This window comes from Podarcis melisellensis, assembly GCF_964234715.1.
Source record: "Podarcis melisellensis genome assembly, chromosome: 2".
Lineage (NCBI taxonomy): Eukaryota > Metazoa > Chordata > Lepidosauria > Squamata > Lacertidae > Podarcis > Podarcis melisellensis.
In genome coordinates, this window is record NC_138529.1 from 50,461,592 (window position 1) to 50,482,732 (window position 21,141).

General features: G+C 41.9%; 1 protein-coding gene across 1 annotated transcript in view; it reads left to right on the forward strand.

Moving 5' to 3' along the window:
• Window positions 1-21,141, forward strand: part of ERGIC1 (endoplasmic reticulum-golgi intermediate compartment 1) — a 76,020-nt gene that overhangs the window by 15,024 nt on the left and 39,855 nt on the right. Inside the window, exon 2 of the mRNA XM_081900136.1 lies at window positions 8,639-8,700. Coding sequence (XP_081756262.1) covers window positions 8,639-8,700 — 62 coding nt within the window. The remainder of the gene's footprint in view (window positions 1-8,638; window positions 8,701-21,141) is intronic.

Here is a 21,141-nt window from a genome sequence, read left to right on the forward strand (position 1 = left end):
AGAAAAAAACACGTCTCTGATCCAAGTCATCCAAAGGGAAGTTCCAAGCTTGGTAGCTTCCATTAAGGCTACAGGTACATTTACAGATCATGCATGCAACTACATACAGAGCTGTTTGGTGCATCTAGCTGCACGGCAGGGCAAATTTAAGTATGGCCATGCTACCTTGCAAATCCATCCAGTAAGAGTGCTAGCAACCACCATGGGGTAAAAGGTTGATTGATGTTACCTTCTGTAGAGTGCATAGGAGAGGAACCTTTTATGGTTTTATTTTAAGCTTGAGTAATCTAGCCATCTCTCTGAGAGAACGCGATGCTCTTGCCAGGCCCATGGTATTGTTTCTGGCTGTTCTAACTGTTTAGGATTTGAGTGCCTGTGACCTAGCATTACTAAAGAAGCAAAGATAAATTATCCTGTGGTCATTGTTTCAGAGCAGTGACCCAAGGAAAAGTTGGAACTCGCTCGTTATTAAATAATACGCTTCTCAACATGCTTGATGGGTGTGATTAAATGTTGTCCTTTCCTAAAAGGTATTGAAGGATTGGGTGGGTTTAATTTGCTTAGCCTCGGAACCTGTTTTCAGTGCTGTGGCTTAGCTCAGGGGTGAGGAACCTCCTGTTCCATTGGCCTAACTAGTTCCAATATAAGCCCCCCCCCAAAAAAAACCACCTCCCCTTTGCCAACTTGCCCTGCACCTGACATACCGTATTTTTTGCACCATAACACTCACTTTTTTCCTCCTAAAAAGTAAGGGGAAATGTCTGTGCGTGTTATGGAGGGAATGCCTACGGGTGGCATGCCTACGGATTTTCCTCCTCTAAAAACTACGTGTGTGTTATGGTCGGGTGCGTGTTATAGAGCGAAAAATACGGTATGTGGTGTCAGGTGCAAGGCAGGTAAGGGCATGGCTCCAAAGGAACAACTAGGAGCTTAAAATGAGTTCCAGATTGTTCCTGTGCAAGCAGGCCTTCTTTGTTGATGGTGCCTTTTGGGTGCTCCCTTACTTTGCAAGTATAGATAATGATCTTATCATTGGTGCTTGCAAAGAGTTGTGCCTTTGACCACAACAGTTTGATTTCAAACTGTGTAGCTAAAGGAAAATGAGTCACCTGGCATTGTTGTATCATTGTGTGATTGACAATCCTGTTTCTGGATCCAGTTCTATACCCTTTTCATCAGAATAAATTGGAAAACAGTGAATGCCCTTGAATATGTGCAGAGTCCTATAGTTGGACTAACTATGGAGTAACTAGAGTCCTATAGTTGGGATTTTGGGGTGGGGGGTAGATCTGCAGGTCAAATGGTGCAAATTCCCAGATCAGAATCCCTTATTTTGTGAACTAAGCATATGGATTTGTGCATGTACCATGTACTACAGGCTTGACTTCCCTGTATGGATTCTCTCCTACTTCCCTTCATTTCCACCCCGGATTTGTGTGTTGGGTAAAGAAAATAGCTGTGAGATTGAATTTGTAAAAGCATTGGCCTTTACTGCGTATATTCTCAGATATATCATGAGAACTTCTATTAGTTTTCATAACTAAAGATATTGACATTGGAGGAAGGAAGTTTGCAGGTACCTCCCAATATCCTTTCCAAAAGCATTGTTACATGGTGAGCTAGTATAGATAATGAAGCTGAAAGGTCAAAAGTGTATTTATTTATTTTGGCCTGTAGTAGAATAGCCTTTTAGGAACTGCTATTTAAAAAATAGCAACAAGAAGCTCTCTATATCCAGTCCTTCCTATTCCTATCCCGTCATACGGCTACAGAGAATGCCCTTTTTATGTATCTTGCTATTTTAACTTCATTTTCCAGTGTCTTCAACTGGTTGGCCTTATATAGTGTGAAAAATGAATGCTTGGCTTCAGTTTTAGCTTGCTTAATAAGCTAAAAATCACTGAAGGGCATAATTTACTGTTTGAAAGGATCTTTTAATAGAACCAGAGGCTCCGAATTGACAATGTTCAATAGGCAGCCCCCCCAAACATATGGCACAATGCAGGGTCATTCACCCATTCACCCATATCAAACCTCCTCCATATCAACCCACACTACATTATGTTGAGAGCAGGTGCACTGCAGAAAGGTATCCGCAGAGCAAATAACTGAGTGACTCAGTTCCTATTTTTTATTCAGGAGCTGGCAAAGTCATATTTTCTTCTGTAATGAGATGTGTTGTGTGTGTGTGTGTGTGTGTGTGTGTGAGAGAGAGAGAGAGAGCGAGAGCGCGAGAGAGCGCCATATCAGTTGCTGAAGGATGAGAGAATTTAGCATTAATAACAGTGCATCATAAAAGTCTTGTGACGTTTTTGTGGATTAGAGCCACTTCATCAGATATGTGGAATGTTATCAGATGGATGGGGTGGAGAATCTCTGGGGCTCCCAACTCCCATCAGCCCTAGCCAGCATGGCCCACGGTCCAGGATGATGGCAGTAATAGTCTGGAGAGTCACAGCTTTCCTGTCCCTGGTGCTGGGAAATAAATATGTTAGCTGTGAGGTCAGAGTGAAAATGCAATAAATTCAGGTAGTTGTGATTATGTTAAAGGATAAATGTATGTATAATAACGATGTATAATCGTTGTATTGACTATTCACCAAGCAGTGTTAAACGCACATTATTTCATTTGTCAACACTTGTCAGATTTTTAAACAAAAAAACAATTTTCAGAGTGACATTCGACCATGTTGGTCTGCTTGTAGAAGCAGACTTTTCCTTCTTTTCCTCCCCTTGCAGCCCCCTGCATACCCCCAAAATCTGCTGCAGAGAGTTGGGGGGTCTCGTTGACTCCTGCTCATTCAATTGAATATCTTTAATTGTGTGTGGTATATTTTAATTAAGCATCTTTAAATTAAAAATCAGTCTTCTTTCAGGCATCATGTAGTGTAATCTTCTGTGAGATGAGATTACACACACATTTAATGTTGTCCCAGGCAGCTGTTTTTTTAACCCAGTTATGGTTAACATAGCGCCATTTGTCATGCGGACATGGGCCTAAACTGAACCAGTTCAGATGTCTTATTGACCAAAGTATGCCCCTTGTTTGTGCATATTCTCCCTCCTCCCCACACACCCCACCCCAGTGCTGGCAATAAATGCATCCTTTAGCCGAAACAGTCTCCTAGTGTGGCTTTACTGGGCATTCTGGAGTATGTAGTTTAAACTATGCATTAACACCCGGAATGTTGGGCACCAGTATTTTGCTTTCTAGGTACATAACTGGATTTGCAGTGTGGAAAAAATGTAGTCTTTTTGTGAGCCTTTTCAGAAAATGTAGCAGTCCTATTTCTCTACTTCATCTCCCTGTGAATGAAATATCTTTAAGTAATAGAAATTTCCAGAAGGCGAGGGCGGGGCAATCCTTCTTTTAGCCAGTATAGTGGTACCTTGGTTTACAACCATAATCTGTTCCGGAGGTCCGTTTGTAAACCAAAACAGGTTGTAACCCAAGGCGCACTTTCGCCAATGGGGCCTCCAAAATTTTTTTGTTCATAATCCCCCCCAAAAATAATGAGTTGTAATAAAAAAAAATGTTCCAAACCGGGACATGCACTTCCTGGTTTGATGTGTTTGTAAACCAAAATGTATGCAAGGTACCACTGTATATTTGAGGCTAGAGGCTAGGATTGAAAAATTCTTGTTAGATCAGATTGCAATGACCTTCAAATGCATAAGCATTGGTATTTCTCTTCTGGTTCCATTCAGTGGTTCCTGTAAAGAACTGGTTCAGTGTATTTGCCCCCAAATTTGAATAGATTTCCTGAACAGAATGTTTTGAATTAGCTTCAGACTTGATGTTGTTCACTTATATAAAGTTCTGCTTCGTTCTCTCATAGTGTCATGCTTGCCCATTATCATCATCATCATCATCATCATCATTATTATCAATTTTATTCTTTACTTCCTAAACCACTGTCTGAAGGTTAGCTACATATAAAGTGATTAAAAACAGTTAAAAACACAGACACATATAAAACAAGTCTACAACCCTAACAAGTGGGCATGAGGTAAAGATCCATTTATCCAGCTGGCAAAGCCTTTCTGAACAAAAATACCTTCAGCCATTTATGGAAATGGCAGATAGTGAGCTTCCGTCATATCTGTTTCACAGAACAGGGGCAGCCACACTAAAAAGCCCTGCTGTGAGGTACTGCAGAAGAGGCTTTTGAGACCTTTGGAAGTTGCAGGAGAAATTCTCCTGCAGACTGCAGCGATCTACTGGGGGAAATGGATAAGGCTGCCTCTCAAGTGCCTTTTACTTCTGCTGGTGCCAGGCAACCATGCTCTCTTAACAGGGCTTTTTTTGTTTTGTTAGGATGTGGTCTGTATACCCAGATATAAAAATATATTCATTGTCTAATTTGGCTTAGGTAGGTTGAATATTCCTGGTGGAACCGATTGGCGATTCTACTGATGTATGGACTATGCTGCTGCATAACTGATTTATTGACTTAACTTGCAGAGTCAGTCTCCGAAGTAAGATAAGATAAGATAAATTTATTGTCATTGTCCGTATATACACAGTATACACAACAACGAAAATCAAACACCCAAAGACCGGGTTCACACACACACACAAGTGATGGCGTGTGCAACTATTTTCAAGACTGTTACACATAATTGAAGCCTCCTGCCTTCCCATGCTTATATGCCTCCCACCACCTATAAACAACAGAGGTGCCAGCAGATTTGGGAAAACCCCAAAGTTTGTAGGTACTTAACTCCCTCCCAACCCACCTGTGCCCCCCCCTTAAAGCAACTGCATGAAAACTCAATGGGTCATTTGCTGCTGTTCATTTTTTCTGTAGGGGAGCATCATGTAATCCTGCAAGGAGAATTGGACTGATTGTTTCTCCCACCTCCTACTGCCCAAACATAGTGCTTGTCTTCTCATCCGTTGCATGTGAGAACTAGCCCTAAGTGGGCATGTTGTAAGTGGGTGTCAGCTAATATACACCTGAAATTTTTATCCTTAGCTTGGACAGTTGTGGAAGAGGAAATGTGCCTTGCTCTGACTGTATATTCCATCTCTTACATACTGTAAGGGCCAAACTAGATGAGATGCCATTCACACAATTGTTTAAATAGCTTTAAAAAGTACATAGCAGACTTGGGAGGCTCATGAACCGTATCAGGACTCTGGGGAGTAGGGGGATGTTAACCCTTTGCTTCCTGCTGTGATTCTGATCTGGATCTGGGCCTCTACACCTGCTATCTGCACTGGAAGAAAGGCTTCCTTTGTTACAAATTGGGGCTTTCTTCCAATGCCCTTCCACTCCATGCAAAAAGAATAACAACAGAACAAATCCAAACATCCAGTTCTTATCCCTGGTTGTTTAAAAAAATAATAGCTGTGGATTCAACTTGTTCTTTGTTCACTTTTTTCATCTGTTTGGTTTCTGTGTTTAACAATATTTTGCCTATACCTGAAGCGCCTCTCAGTTCTAGAGTGCTTTGTGCAATATAACACAGTGTGATTGAGGTTGTGGGTAGAGGAAACCTGTGGTTCAAACTAATAGACTGAATATACCGCAGTGAAAACTTTTCCTCTCCCGTAGTTCAGTGAACAACTGCACATTTTTGTAAATTTATCTGTTAATTTTTTCCCCCCATCTCCATCCCTGTCCACCCCCCTGAACACACACCTCAGCTTTGTTTGAGAACTTGTGGAGTGTAGGTGGCTAAGGAATTTCATTTCTCTTCAGTGACTCACCACCAGAATGATTCACTTGTGTATGGAGAGAAAAACGACCCTGAGAGGCAATTAAGTGGCAGGCTGTGCTCAGAATGCTTCGACTGTGTGGCATACACACAAACCCGCGCCCCTTTCATTTCTGAAAGCTGCTACCCTTGCCTCTGTTGCTCTCCTACCTCTGTGGTGGAGGTATGCCCTAGTGAGCGGGTTGTGCATCACTTTCCTTAAGAGGTGGTGGCCATGTACATCTTTCAGAGGCATGTTGTTGATCGCACTGCAGCATTCTACCAGATTTAGCAAGCTGAGGTGTTTGCTAGCAGCCCAAGCACAGACCTGACCCCAAGGTTTGCAGAAGTACAAAAAGAATCTGTAGATGGGGTGGGGGGAGACCCATAAAAGATAAAAACAGTGGACACAGTAGGATGACTGTTGGGAGGGGTGAGGGAACTAAAAACTGGTCAAAGCAGAAGGGAATGGCGTATCCTGGAAAAAGGGCATATCTGGCTGGCTGGAACCATGAATAGCAGCTTTCAACAATGCCACCTTTTGTTGCACTTGCCAAGGGTAGATTTTAAGATTAAGATATACTTGATTTCAGAGGAATCAATTGCCTTTGTTTCTGCCTGAGCCCCTGTCCTGGGCATTTTTTTTTTCTGATTGGAAGGTGGCAGAGCCAGAGCAATAACACATGCAGCATTGCATAAAGCAGCCTCCGTTGGGGAGTTCTGTCATGATCTGATGTGATCAGGCAGGTAGTGGGACTCAGTAGAGTTGCCTGGTCTCTGTGGCGGCTAATTAGAAGGAGGCAAGGCCAGAGCAATGAGTCATGCAGGCTCCCAGCAGGCACTGTCTGCTGTGAATGGCTGCTTTGAGTTCATAGCATCCAGCAAAATTATTTCACAAATTTATTTCTTTGTGGCAGATGAGTATTCCTTGGTGCAAAGTTTGAGAGTTGCACTAGGTTAGAATAGTCTTAAAAAGTTTGATTCTCAGTTCTGACCATGATTGTCATAGATTCGCCCCTCCACAAGGTGTCAGTTCTTTCTCAATATCAATGCTGGTTTTCTTCCCAAGTGGTGAGCTTCCAGCACAAACAGCATGGCTGACTAGCAGGACTATGGGATTTGGAGTTCAACAGCACCTGGAGGGCCACAGGTTAGATACTCCTGCTCTAATGGGTTTTAGGTGCTCCCTGGGGTCATATGCAGAGGAAATTGAAGAGCACTTTCCCCAGGACAAATAATGTCAAATGGTAACACTGCTGTTTATAATGCAGTTGTACTGAAAAGGGTGAAAGAAAAGGAGAAATATATTGCTATATAGCTGACAGGTGTTTCTAGCTTGCCACATTTGCCATGTAGGTCCCAAATAGTACAGTAGCATCTTGACTGGCAAGCATCTTGTAGAGATAAGTAGATAGACCACTGGTCAACTTAATTCCTTTTTTTAAAAAAATCCTTTATAAATATATGAATTCTGTTAATACATGTAACATAATGTCTTTGCCCCCTTGAATCTGTTTTCCCCTCCACTGCCCTGCCCGTGACATTCCACAGATGATAGTCATTTAAGACGATTTAAATAAAAAGTTCTGAGAAGAAACTTCCTTATTTCCAGAGAAGACATCATCCTTCTCATTAAACCACCCCAACCCCGAAATGTTGACAACACATTTAAAAATCTTGCAGTGGGCTGTCTCTCCCTCCAAGAACACACTTCCTTTTATAGTATCCACATAGTGTTATTTTTACAGCCTTCAGCCTGGAGCTATTTCCTGTTTCCAATTATTTAGTTACACGCCAAAGCCCCTCTCTTTCTCCTCCTGGCTTCCTTGCCAAGTTTGCCAAGGCATTATTGTCATTTCAGTGAGACGACGCCAGTGCTGAGGTTTTAATGGGCTGTGAGCAGGAAGTTTAGCTATTTCCTCTGCCTGTGAGGCCATGATGTCATGAGCTGCTATGGGGCTCTTTATCATATGCTGCTGTTGCTGTGGTCTGTGTGGAAAGAATGTAAACAGTGCTTTCCAGATGTTCCCAGGGAAGCTGCGGGTCCATAAATGGGCCATTTTGTTCAGGAATATTATAAATGAGGGGAAAGATGAATCAGGCTGTAAAATATGTATAGCTCTGAAAATGTCAGATGCTTCAGGCTTTGTTGAGGTAGTAAAGTCCTCGTGTCTCTCTGGTGTGTGTGTGATCTGTTTGTAAGGAACCACACACACATACAATTGTGTCATGCTAGAGGGCTGAAAGTGATTCTTTTTTCCAGTCTGATTAAACTCTTCACGCCGAAGTGCTTTCAGATGCAGGGCTCTCTTTTGACACCTAAAAATGGGATCTTGTGTTTGGAACCAACATGAATTGAGTACGCTATCTCCAGCTGTCCATTCTACTTCCATACTGTTACAATGTTTATACTGTAGATCAATTTCTGTGGCTTGCAATGGATAAAATACTGCTAAAACAGCAGAACAAGAAAATATACAAGACCCATTTAGAACTGTAGAGGATAATAGCATCCACTGACTACCATTTCAGCTTGAAATTCTTCCTAGAAGCAACCAAAGAGCTACACTTACATTTCATAGGGGTTTCCTGGGTAGGTGGTGGTAGATTATTACACAGCCTATAGACCAGAGGGATTGATTGTCAGGTCTCCTCCGTTTAGTCAGGGTTGAGAGTGAGACACAGGGGAAAGAATAGGAATTCTCCTTCTCCCTCCCTCAGTTTCCTTCCCGTCAAACTTCAGCTAGTAGTAATTGCAAACTAGTTCACTTACATAACTGAGTGAAAATATGTTTTTTGCACTCTGGTGTAAAATGAGAAATGATGTTGTTGGAAAACTTAATGGAAAAATTCTAAGCATCATTCAGCTCTGTTGACTGTGTATAGTGAAATGCTCCACCTGTTTTATAGCATTTTTGTATGTGTGTTTTTCCAGGCTTGACATCTACAGGAAGGTGCCAAAAGACCTTACGCAGCCAACCTTTACAGGAGCAATTAGTAAGTATCCCTGTGTGCATTTGCCTTTGCAAATCTCTGCTCGGTTCCTTTTTGCTCCTTGATTTAAACAGTATGATTTCCCCTCTAGAGGTCATTACCATAATTCAGCAGATTTGTAACAGAAAAGCTTGCTGTGATTTTGTACTGAATGGCGAATAAGATAACTGGAAGAGCCAGCATGGACGCCCAGGCAGTATATTGGTCTCAGACCTGGGAGACCCTTCTGAATTGTGCCATGTTGGGCGGCCTTTGGAAAGTATTTTGGATGCTGGGGTGAAAGCAACTAAGTTCCTCCCACCCAGAAAATTAAACTCAAGGTAGAAGGCTGTGTAACAAAAGCCATATTGCTGTTTATAGCTAGAAAGTGACAGTCAGAGTCCCTTTTTTGTCTGTCCCTTTGTCAGCAGATTGCATGGTTTGGGACTGACACCCTCTTCTCTTGGGACCTCGTCTCCTTCCTTCTTTGCAAGGTTAAATATTATTGGCTGAGTAATGCAATTTCACACCATCATTGCTAGTGAGCATGTTGCATGTATCAGTATACACATTGAGCTGATCCTGCCAAGCCTGTAATTAGATGCCTATTATTGCTTTCCTGTTACACATCTGTTTCCTTTAACTGTGTAGGTGAACCCCAAGTTTACTTACTCCCCTAGTTGGGTTCATTAGCCCTGTATATCCTTGCTGATGCAGACAGAATCACATCCCTAGAACTTAGTAATGCTGAATCATTAAGGAAGCAATATGAAATAGCATAGAAGAGTCACTTGACAGAAGATGAGATGTTCTACTAAATATTTAGTGGTGACAGGCCGCTTTACGTTAGAATGTCACTGTCTGCTCCCTTTCCTCCCTTTCCTCTAAAATTTAGATTGCTGCTTTTACCATACTGCAACTGTTCATATGTATCATATGGTTTAGGAGAAGAACGTTACTTGAGTTACTGCTTCACATAACGTGTCTATGCTGTGGTTAGGAAGACAAATTCCAGAACTGTTAGCCGTGATAAGTGCTAGTTGTAGTGAGACCCTCCAAACTGATTAAGGTGACAGGAAAGGAGCATACAGATCCCTATTTTACTTCTGCACCCAGCCCCCCCAACAAACCAAACCAACCCCCACAAGGGACGTCTGCAGTGTTGGCAGCAGTGGTGCTGTGATGGCAGCCACAATAGTTGCTGCAACAACTTGGCTGTTTTGTTTTCCTCTCATTTTTTTTTACAGAGCAGGTGCAAAGTTCAAGACAGTTGCGCTGACCACCTTTATTTTCCAGAGTGCCAGATAGCACTAGTGAACATGATTGCCTGGAATTTTACTCCTCGAGAGTGCAACTGTTTTGTGAAATGTTTAAAAGGAAAAGGGGGGAAAGGAGAGGCTGTTGCTCATGTAGTGCTGCCATTTAAGGGCCCCTGGGCTGCAGGACTCTAAATCAGTGCCCCATAGTCACTATTGGTCAGCAGTGGTTAATTCAACCTTGGGTTGCTGATATGACAACCCTTTTTATTTCATGCAAAGTAATTTCACTGTTCCCTTCTGCACGGAGTACTCTATCCAATCTTGGGAGCACAGGTCATGGCAAATAAAGACAAATGGAAAATGATTCTTCTGATGACAGCCACCAAGATGATTAAGGGTGTAAAGGACTAATCCACTGAGGAAAGGAGTGACCTATGCTCATGACCATATATGAAAAAGGGTATCTGAAAGAAGAGAGGTAGCAGTTGTTCACTCTCTGAGGTGAATGGGGTTGTTCAGAAGGGTGTCCTAAATGGCAGAGCAATTCAGCAAAGGAGCAGGATACATAGGGATAATGCAGAATATTTGTTTCATTGGAAAGATTGCAGTGGAGACTTGATTAGAGTAGATGGTCCACAAATCCCTCCCAGCTCTGCCATCCTTTAAACTATGTGCTCTTGGCAGGCACACCTGAGCTTGAGGCATAATTCTGGGAAAACTGGGACTATCCTTGAGGATCTGAACTTTTTAGAGTGTGATCACTCTAGACAGCAGATGTGTCCATCAAATGTAACACCATAGTCTGTGAAGGGGAGATGCATAGCATCTCAGCAGTGTACAGATTGTCTCCTTACATGTTTACAAACACACGCCTGTCCTCTTCATCCTTTACAATGTTCACAAGACCAGCATATCTGCTATGTACATAAGAAGTTAGCTGACTAGTCAAGTACTTAAATGTTCCTTTCTCATTAGCTCTGCAGTAGGAGTTCTGCTCTGCAGAGATGGCAAAGCCACTTTCTTGTGCTAAACCTTTTTTGCACAAAGGCTCAGCCTTCAGTACATGGGAAGCTGCCTTCTGCTTATTCATAACATTGGCTCATCTTGGTCAATATTGTCTAGATCAGTGTTTCTCAAGGTTGGGTCTCCAACTGCTGTTGGACTACAACATCCATCAGCCCTAGCTAGCAGGACCAGTGATCAGGGATGATGGGAGCTGTCGTACAACAACAGCCGGGGACACAAGCTTGAGAAACACCGCCTACATTGGCATCAGATTTCTCCAGGATTTCAGGCAGGGGTCTTTCTCACCCTACCTGCAGGTGCTGGGGGCTGAATATGAGAGCATGTGCTCTACCACTGAGCTACAGGCACGTTCCCTTCCTGTTCTGAAGGAACTGTATAACTGTCCATTAAGAAGGTGGCATAAATCAGCATTGCTGGGGAGCCCTAAATATACTTGAGGTTTCACAACTGATACCGAATAGTTTAGGTACTACTTTATGGGGGGTTTTTTGGGGGGGAGCCTATTCGTAAAAGATTTTTTCAAAGCATGGAATCATTTGCACCAACAGCCCATTTCTGTTGTAGAGTAACTTGCATGTGTCAGCTGCCGAATGCCTTCAAGATCAATGCAGTGTGTAACTCTGCCAAGGTGCCCATGTTTGGAAATGAAGCATACAGTGACATGGGCCCTGGCATGTGACAGTTAGTATCCCACTGGCATGAGCGATATGACATATTGACAGAAGCAAGCAGTTCAGAAAGTGGCTCTGTCAATCTCACAGTTTAATACCAGAGATTAATCATTATAGTGCACTGGTTTGAGCATCATAATGAACTATACACACAGGTCCCACTTTACGAACACAATGCAATCCCTGGAAATCATTCACTAGGTGAGCGTTTGCATGACGCGTCAACAATTTTCGTTCGCATAATGAATTGACGATTTCCATTGGTTTCTATGGGGAAATTTCTAATGCGTTCCTACTCATGGAATCTGCAGTGCATATAGCAAGGGTTGGGTACTAATTTGTTGGGTAAGTGAATTTTGGCACAGTGAACGTTCATAATGCATGTCCTTTATGTAGTTAAAACAAATTATAATTTAACGCGAGCAAGCAGTTTAGTGGTGCACACAGAAATTCCCCTCACACTTCTCCCTGGTCCAGTTGTATCATACGTAAACTGCCCTGTTGTGTCCCTTGCTTTTTTTTTTAATCAGAGACTAAAAGGCTCTCTGGGAAGTAAGAGTGACTGCTTAAAAAACAGCAGTGCTTCTTAATCCACAATAGTGAACATTTACTCATATAGAATCTCTCTGGATTCATGTTCTAAGCCACCACACCTTGCAGACTCGGTTGCCCAGACAAACAGCCTACTCACAGCCCTTAAGTTTTCCCACTTTTTCTGGGATGAGCATGTCTCTCTCAATGAAAACGTTCCCCTTTATGCCGAGTCCAGCAGTAGCTCAGAATTCCTTCTTGATTCTTCTGAATTATATGTAGGAAGAATAACTGTCTTTGTCCTTTGGGCCTAGAGGCACTGGAAGTTTAGTGGTTTTAAAGCCACTTTTCCACATTACAAAACCATTTCTTGTGTACGAAAAGCTGCTAAACAAGCATTAATGTCTTTAGGATCACCAGTGATGATGATGTGTACTAATCTCTGGGGTGTGATACATTGTGATAAAGTGTTGTGTAGGCAGATTTCAGTTCAGCCAGCCTGAATTGGTCCTTGCAATCCTTGTAGGAGTACAGCAGCATGCCTGTTCCTGCAGTAGAATGAAGTGTTGCAATGAAGTGGTTATCTGCATATAATCTGCTTCTAGCTTTTTAAGCCCCTGTGCCTGAGCATGGTGCAGTTGCGTAGCTGGGGGAACTGCACGTTCAGTCACAAGTAGATAACGCTTGTACCTGCAAAACAGCCAACTAACGGGAGCTGTGCAGTCGTTCTCTCATTTTGTATGTATTTGCCTGCTGTATCTGAACTCATGTCCCATTCCTAGAGCTATTGTTCTGTACTAGAAGGAACAAATGTTCATGTATACGAGGAGTTTTTCTTCCCTTTTGGAGGATTTGTCTTCACAGAGTGCAGGTATGCTGCCTCTTAAATGGTCTGTGTTCTTAAAAAGAGGAAATGCCCTCAACTATCAATTACCCAAATAAATTTGCAATAATTATGGCCCTTTAATAACATGGGATTTTCCTCTGTCCCTTTTGGGCTTGTGGCAGCTAATAAAGCTGATTTATTGTAGAACTGACATTCAGCAATATCTATCTATCATCTATCTCCAAGTTAGGTTTAATGCAACTAAGTCATTTAAAAAGGCTTTTTAAGTCAATACAATTTTACTCTGGTATTAGTGATTGAATGCATTATTTATTTTATTTAGAATTTTATCCACATGTCTGCCCCATGTAAAGTGTGGGAGGTGAATTTATTCTTTACATCAACCTTCATCAACCCTCCAAACATTTTAGACTACAGTTCCCATCATCCCAAGCCATCAAGGCCAGTGGTCAGGCATGACTAGAGTTGTACGATCCAACAATATCTGGAGGACACCAGATTGGAGATGACTGCTTTGCATGAAGAAGGGCACACCGGAAGGTGGAAGCAAAACCCTGTTTCCTCCCTCCCCTTCACTTTGCTGTGCTCCATTGTTTTAAAGAGATTTTTGCCCTACATCCCTTTCCCCCATGTGTTCATTTTACTGTACAGATGATGCCCCACCACATTGTGAATGGGGCATGTGAATGGGCCAAGTATGTTGACACATTTAGTTCCTTAAAGGGAAACATGACTTCTAGCCAAAAGAAAAATTACTGTATTTTTCGCTCCATAAGACACACCTTTTTCCTCCTAAAAAGTAAGGGCATCTTATGGAGCGAATGTGTGGTCCCTGGAGCCGAATTCCCAGGGGGGAAAAACAGATCATGCTCTTTTTTTTAGAAAGAGGGAAGTGGGTGTTGAAACAAAGCCGCTGAGCAGCTGATCGGCAAGTGATCGGAGGGAGATAAGGGACTCTAGTGATAAAGGAGGCTGCCTGGGAGGGGGGAGGTAAAATCACATGGATCCTCAGGATTTTTGCATTGGGTCACCCCAAATTCACCATCAGATCACATAGCATGTCCATGGCTATAGCCGGCACCAAAAAAATCACACACCCACTGTTTCGTTCAGAATGTTTTTTTTCTTGTTTTCCTCCTCTAAAAACTAGGTGCGTCTTATGGTCGGGTGCGTCTTATGGAGCGAAAAATATGGAAGTTTCTCCCCATCCACCTCCACCAAATATGAGATGGTGTGAGGATGAAGGTGGAAAAAGCCGTAAGATGGCTTTGGGAAGTGAAAATTGGGCAGGGCAGGCACTGTGATACAGGTTGGTGTTACACTGTGAGGAGGAAGAGACTTAGATGGAATTGAATATAGAAGAGAAATAATAGATAGATGTGCAAGAAGGGCATTCATTAAGGGGGGAGAATAGTATGGCTTTCAACAGATTCTGTTCTTTGGTGCTAGCTTAGCTTTTATTTGAGAGACTGTGTCATTTATAACATGTCATGCTTTGCTGTGCCTGAGGGCTTGCATCCCTATCAGAGATCTGAACTTTCTGGTCTTTGGCAGTTAGAAGGAGCCTGATGAACCAGTTTGGGCTGCTTTGAACACAGCTTTTTCCGCTTTTAACCAGCCTAAAACAAACCCCTGTATTCAGTACAGATGAAGTCTTAGGAGAATGTCACCCTATGCCTTTTTGTTCCTCCTTTGTGTGTCTTTACTGAGGGATGGCCACTATAAAACTGGATTTTTTCTTCCTCTTAAATCTCTCTATTTTGAGGGCCCCTTAATTTGTATCTCCTACTCTCATTGTGTCCTCCTTTCTCTTTCTACCTACTACTTCAAGTTCTAAAGTTATGGACATGGCTTTTCTCCAGCTGTAATAACTATTGTACATTGATCACACATCAGTAGGCTCCTTTTAAAGGCCCTTGATAGTAAATTCTTTCCCTTGCAATAATTTGAGGAGCAATGAGAGATTTCCCCCTCAGACACTCAATTCCTGAGGCTACGCATTTGCCTTCTGTGTAATTCCAGATTCTGGGGAAGACGACTCTAAATGTATTTGCTATGTGACTTGAAAGAATTATTGACAACATCCTTTCTTGTTTCTTTGGAGTTTTGTGGTGTGTTTTGGCATAACAAAAAGTAAGAGACGAGGGTGATGATCAAAAAGGTTACATTACAGGAATGGGGAAAGGGGCAAAATCTGATAGAGGGGCGTTGTTTGGCCATTGCTTGAAAACTTGCCCTAGAGCTCTAGGCAGTGAACAGCGGATTGACAGGTCACAGAAAGCAGAAAGTAAGAGCTGCCAGAACTCTGGATTCAGTTTATGGAAGCAAGCATCCTCCCAGGCAGTCTTCTTCAACCTGGGGTCTTCCAGATTTGGGCTACAACTTCCATGAGCCCCGCACAGCATGGCCATTGGCTTGAGATGGTGGCTGCTTCCCCCCCCCCCCACCTCCTCCCCAGCTGGATGTGCATTCTGATGTATGTCTACAGATCAAGCCTCAGAAAGAAATCAAGAGAAAGTAATGCAATAAACGAAAAGCAGATAAACAATGTCAGGACTAATGTAAAAAGACTGTGCTTATAGATGATTTTTGTCTGTTTTTGCCCTTTTGTTTTGAAGCATTTTATTTGCTTTCATCTTTTGCTGATTTTTTATTTGTTTAAAAAGTAATTCTATATTATGACCAAATTAGTTTTTATTTATACTTTTGTACACTGCCCTAGAATCTTTTAATGAAATACTTTAAATTATTATTTTTAAACACTACTAGAGCAGATCAGCCATAAACTATGGACGTAATCCAGATTCAATGACTTTACCTCCGAAGAGCAGGCAAAAGCCATGATAGAATGCAGAAAATGAATGGGAATGGTCAGTGCAGGGCATTTACCCCTTTTTCTTGTCTGAGACCAGCTGTGTTGATCAGCCTTACAGGAAGTTGTGTATGACTGTAAACTCCGGGATGAATTGGAGTTGAGGGGAAGGAACCTTCCTGGAAAGGATCCCCCCCCCTCCATCCCCAGCTACTTTTCCTATCCCTCACAGACGTGCCCTTTTGGTATATCTAAGAAGGGGAGATTTGGATCATGCCCCTAATCCTTGATATGTATGGTTAAGAAACAGCAACAAAACAGGTGCCAAGCTTCACAATTTCATGGCCTGTCTTACACTGTGGCCTTTTTATTTCCCCCAGGATTTTTGTTCTTAAATATTTTTAGTGCTCTTTGGATCTGTTGTGTAAAGATCATTCTCTGTTGCTAGTTTTATTGTATGTTAGATAATTTTCCTTATTGCATTGTCATATTTTATGGCTTCATTTTTCTTCCCATGTAAAACCACCCTGAGAACCTTTGTTATTGGGCCCTTTGTAAACACTGAAGATTTAAAAAGAAAAAAGAAAAGAATTTTGACTTCCATTGCATATTTATTTGAAACTGCCAGAAGTAACTCTGGTTTTTAGGCTTGTATAGTCATGGAAGTCATCCCAAAATAGGAATTGCCAGCCTTTTTGAGTCTCTGGTCACATTTGGAGAAACTTTCCTGGGGGCTGCATGTACCACAACGAAGCACATACCTCAACCTCTTCTTTGACTACAACAGAATACTTACTTCAAACCTAATTTCAGGGGGGAAAGAATGAGAGAGGAGACACCGCAGGCATCCAGGAAGGCCTATTGAATTCATAGGGAGTTGGTCTATTCAGCATGGCTACTAACTGTGACAGATTGGAGCTTCCATTTTTCTATCTCTGAATGCTAGGTGTTGGGAATAAACAACAGAAGAAGCCTGCTACCTTCATGTCCTTGTAAATTTTCCAGAGCCATCGGGTTGGTTGCTCACGCAAAGCAGATTACTTGGCTAGATGGCTCTTTGATGACCATGTTCTTCTAACCTGAAACCAACCCTGGAGGAAAGACTGGATGGGGGAGTGGATTGATTTAGACAGTGTTTCCCCCTCTAAGCCACCTTCCTCCACTGACACATGACTCACCCAGGGGTTGTGCTGGTATGCTTTCTCTTTCTCTGACTGCAGGCCAAGCAGAATGAACATGAACTGAGTGACAACACGAAGGGTGGAGGGGAGAATAATAATAATAATATCTTTATTGTCATTTCCCCCTCTCGGGGACAATGAACAGTTAGCCAAAGTGCTTACTTTTTCTGCAACCATCTCTCCCTCTCTGTTCTCCTTCAGTCTTCCAAGCAGAGGTGACCAGCATGAGCCCTGCTGTGGGAAAGTCAAATGGCAGCAGGACAGGGTTGGACATAGTGCTTAGACCATTCAGCTCCCTTCATGGGTCTTGAGAGCCCAAGATCAGAATTTGCTTTAGACGCAGATCTTTAATTCCTGAACTGCACACAGGTGACAAACAGACAGGAGGTGACTTTAATCACCTGTATCTTTAGGGGCGCTTTAAACCCCTTCTCTTGGTTGGTATCATTGTGTATGTGGTTTCAATACATATTTAAATATTTGCCATATATACATCTAATAAAGATGTTTTAAAATATTTTTAATTTAAGTGTAAATTACAAAATCACATATATGTCATCTGCACAATTTTAAAAGTCGACAAATAGGACCTAATTATAAGACATTACCCATTTACTGTGGTTTCTATAACATCATTTATAAATAATCCAAATTCAGTTAAAACTGTGAATAACTTAAGATAAATATAGAAATTGAAATATGTATCATAGTAAATATTTATATATTGCAGGAGAAAGTTTCTGTATTGTTCCTTAGCACTGTAAGAGAGATTTCTTCTTGGCAGGCATTATTAGAAGTAAATCTGGCATAGTTCATTTGGACAAATGGCTGTGTCCATTATTTTTTTCCAGATTTGTCCTGTCATTGCCAAACTAACAGCACTGTGATGATACACAGAGCAAAGTTTAGAGAAAGAGGCCCTGCCTATGGGGATTGGCTGAATGGTGGAATGCCCTGTCATCGTGACTGAAGAACAAACAAATAGGGTCACCCTCTCCTTAAGCCCTCCTCCCAATACTATTAGTCTATCGTTTTGTGGCATTTCTTGCCTGCTTTTTCCGTGGTGATTCAGCATGGAGTCAGAATGTAGAGAATGTTTGCTTTAATTCATCAGTAAATACCAACCCTGCCCCTTTTCGGTACACCCTTAACACTTGCGGCTTCCCTCCCTCAGGGCAGGTTATTGCTTTTTAGAGACTGCTTTTGAAGAACGTGAAGTACTTTCTGGCAGGGATATCCAATAATATTTCAAAACCTGTCTGAAAACCAGAGAATTGTGGTTTCTTCCTCAGCAGAGATTTTATTAAATTAAAATTTGAAAGTGATACAATTTAATCAGAGTTGTGGTGACCTGCGTGATGTCTAGTTTGTGGTGAACTGCAAGAGTCCCAGAAATCACCACGGGTGTACAGCACTCCATTTTATGGCAAAAATAGCACATATGAGGCACGATGAGTTGCCAAGGGAAGTGCAAAGGTGCTCTAAGCAAGCCAACTTCGTAAGAAAATAAACTATTGATTAGTATAAATGTGCTTTCACACTACAGTGGTACCTCGGGTTACAGACGTTTCAGGTTACAGACTCCGCTAACCCAGAAATAGTACCTCGTGTTAAGAACTTTGCTTCAGGATGAGAACAGAAATTGTGCAGCAGCGGCATGGCAGCAGCAGGAGGCTCCATTAGCTAAAGTGGTACTTCAGGTTAAGAACAGTTTCAGGTTGAGAACGGACCTCCAGAACGAATTAAGTTCTTAACCCGAGGTACCACTGTATACTTTTTTGCCTGCTATTGATACCATTCGTTCTCTTGGGTGCCACAGAGGAACTAGACAGCTCCTCACAAACTGCTGCATTCCTGTGTTCTCCTTTCTGTGCTGGTTTATCACACTTGTAAAAAAAATATAAAAAATCTGTCACAGAAAGAAACCCACCACCACTGCAGTGGCAATTCTCTCTCCTCCTACTAGTGCAATTGTCTCTCCTACAGAGCAGAGGCTGGTGACTTGACTACTAGACTACTGGTTTCAAGGTGCTGATATTAACTTATATGTCTTGGGACTCTAGTACCTAATGAGACACCTACTTCCATATCAACTTGTTAGTGATACAAGCAATCTTCTGAGGCTCTCTGCCCCTTGAATGCCTCTGCCACTGATGGTGAGGTGACTGGTGACAAGGGGGAGGACATTCTTGACTGGGGTGCCCTGTTTCTAGAACTCCTCAAAGCAGATCACTTGATACCTTATTTGTTACCATCTAGGTGCCAGGCAAACCCCATTTTATTTTCCCTGGCTATTTAACAACTGCAGTACAGTGGTGTTTGATGTACCGTATTTTTCGCTCTATAAGACGCACCAGACCATAAGACTGTTTTTGGGGGAGGAAAACAAGAAAAAAAAATATTCTGAATCCAAGAAGCCAGAACAGCAAGAGGGATCGCTGCGCAGCGAAAGCAGCAATCCCTCTTGCTGTTCTGGCTTTTGGGATAGCTGCACAGCTTGCATTCGCTCCATAAGATGCACACAAATTTCCCCTTACTTTTTAGGAGGGGAAAAGTGAGTCTTATAGAGCAAAAAATACAGTATTTTAAATGCATGATGGTTCCTGTAATAAGCCCTAGTGTACATGCTTTAATTTTGGATTCTAGTATGTTTGTTTTTATTTTTTCATTTTCATTTCACTTTTAATTTGTTTGCCGCCTTTCTATATTATCATACACAAGGCTGTTTACAAGTGGAAGAAACAACCAAACAGACAGCAAAGATTTCACATCTAATAGCAACTTTCAAATAACTTTCAAATAAACAACATATCAGGTAAAGCAGTAGTCAATAATGCATTAGAATATAATAGTAAAGAGTAAAATTAAATATCAGCGAACAATAATTAAACAGTTTACGCTTAACAGTTACAATAAAGAATTACCAAATTATAATCAATAAAAATATTGGCAAGTCACAATCCATAAAATGCTCCAAAACCATGTAAAAGGATCAAATTGAGAAAAATGGGATTGCAAGCCATCCTGAAATTGTTTTGATGAAGGTGTGATGTACAGATTCTCAACTAAAAAAATGTGAAGAGATAAATTATCCTAATGGAACAGCAGTTGCTGGCAGCGGCAATGGGTGAAATAAAGCTTCTTGGTTGAGGAGGGCTGCTTGACCCATCTTTTCCTCAGCCAGGGACAAGGCAACTAGTTATTTTCATTGTCCTTTTCTTCCCTGGACATTCCTTTACTGCCAGAGCAGCCACAACCTTCCTCCCTTTGGGTGCTTGGCAGCTCAACAGCCAGCCAGTAAACTATTGTTAATCAGGGAAGGGTGCCTGGCAGACTGACTATGTGGACAGTAGGCGTGTCTTCAGTTGTGAAAGAGAAAGTGGCAAGGACTCCTTTCCTCTTTAAAATCACATTGCCCCTTCCCTGTGTGGGGCTGCTGGTGGGAGAGAGAGATAAACTATTTCTCTCTCATTTAGTGCCATTTTCAGTGTTTCTCTGCTGCTCTTCTAAAGACTCCAGCAGGTACTAACAGCAGGTGGTTCTAGACAGCAGCAGCAACAAAAAGCATTAAAAACTTTTTAAAAAAAATTATGATACCATAAACTAGGGTAGCAGAGCTCCAACAATGACGAAAAGTTTTTGTTTTGTTCTTATCGTTAGGAAGACCTAATGAGAACAATAATGCATGTAGACTTGCCTTCACTGAAGCGAACATGTAGGCAATATCTGTGGTTTATCCTATGTTAATGCAGAAACAACACCAGTAAGAATTTGGTAAGTTGCCCCTTTTTTCTGAGTTGAAGCGTTCGAGGGAGAGATGAAGGCAAAAGAAATAATAATGAAGCCAGCGGATGATATCCAGTCTTAGCCATCCTCACAGCAGACCTGTTGAAATCAGTGGCCTGAGTATGACTTAATTGGATATCACACAGTGAGTATAGTGGATGATCTGTAAGGCAGGATATCCTGTTCAGCCATAATTCTCACCATGATGTTTTGGTCTAAATTGCTATCTTTCAGCCTAGCCTAACTCATAGGGTTGTTGTGATAATTTAAAATGGGGAAGAAGGGAACTCATGTATACCACCTCAAGTTTTGGAGGAAAGGTGTGATATAAATTAGATAGGTAGGTAGGTCA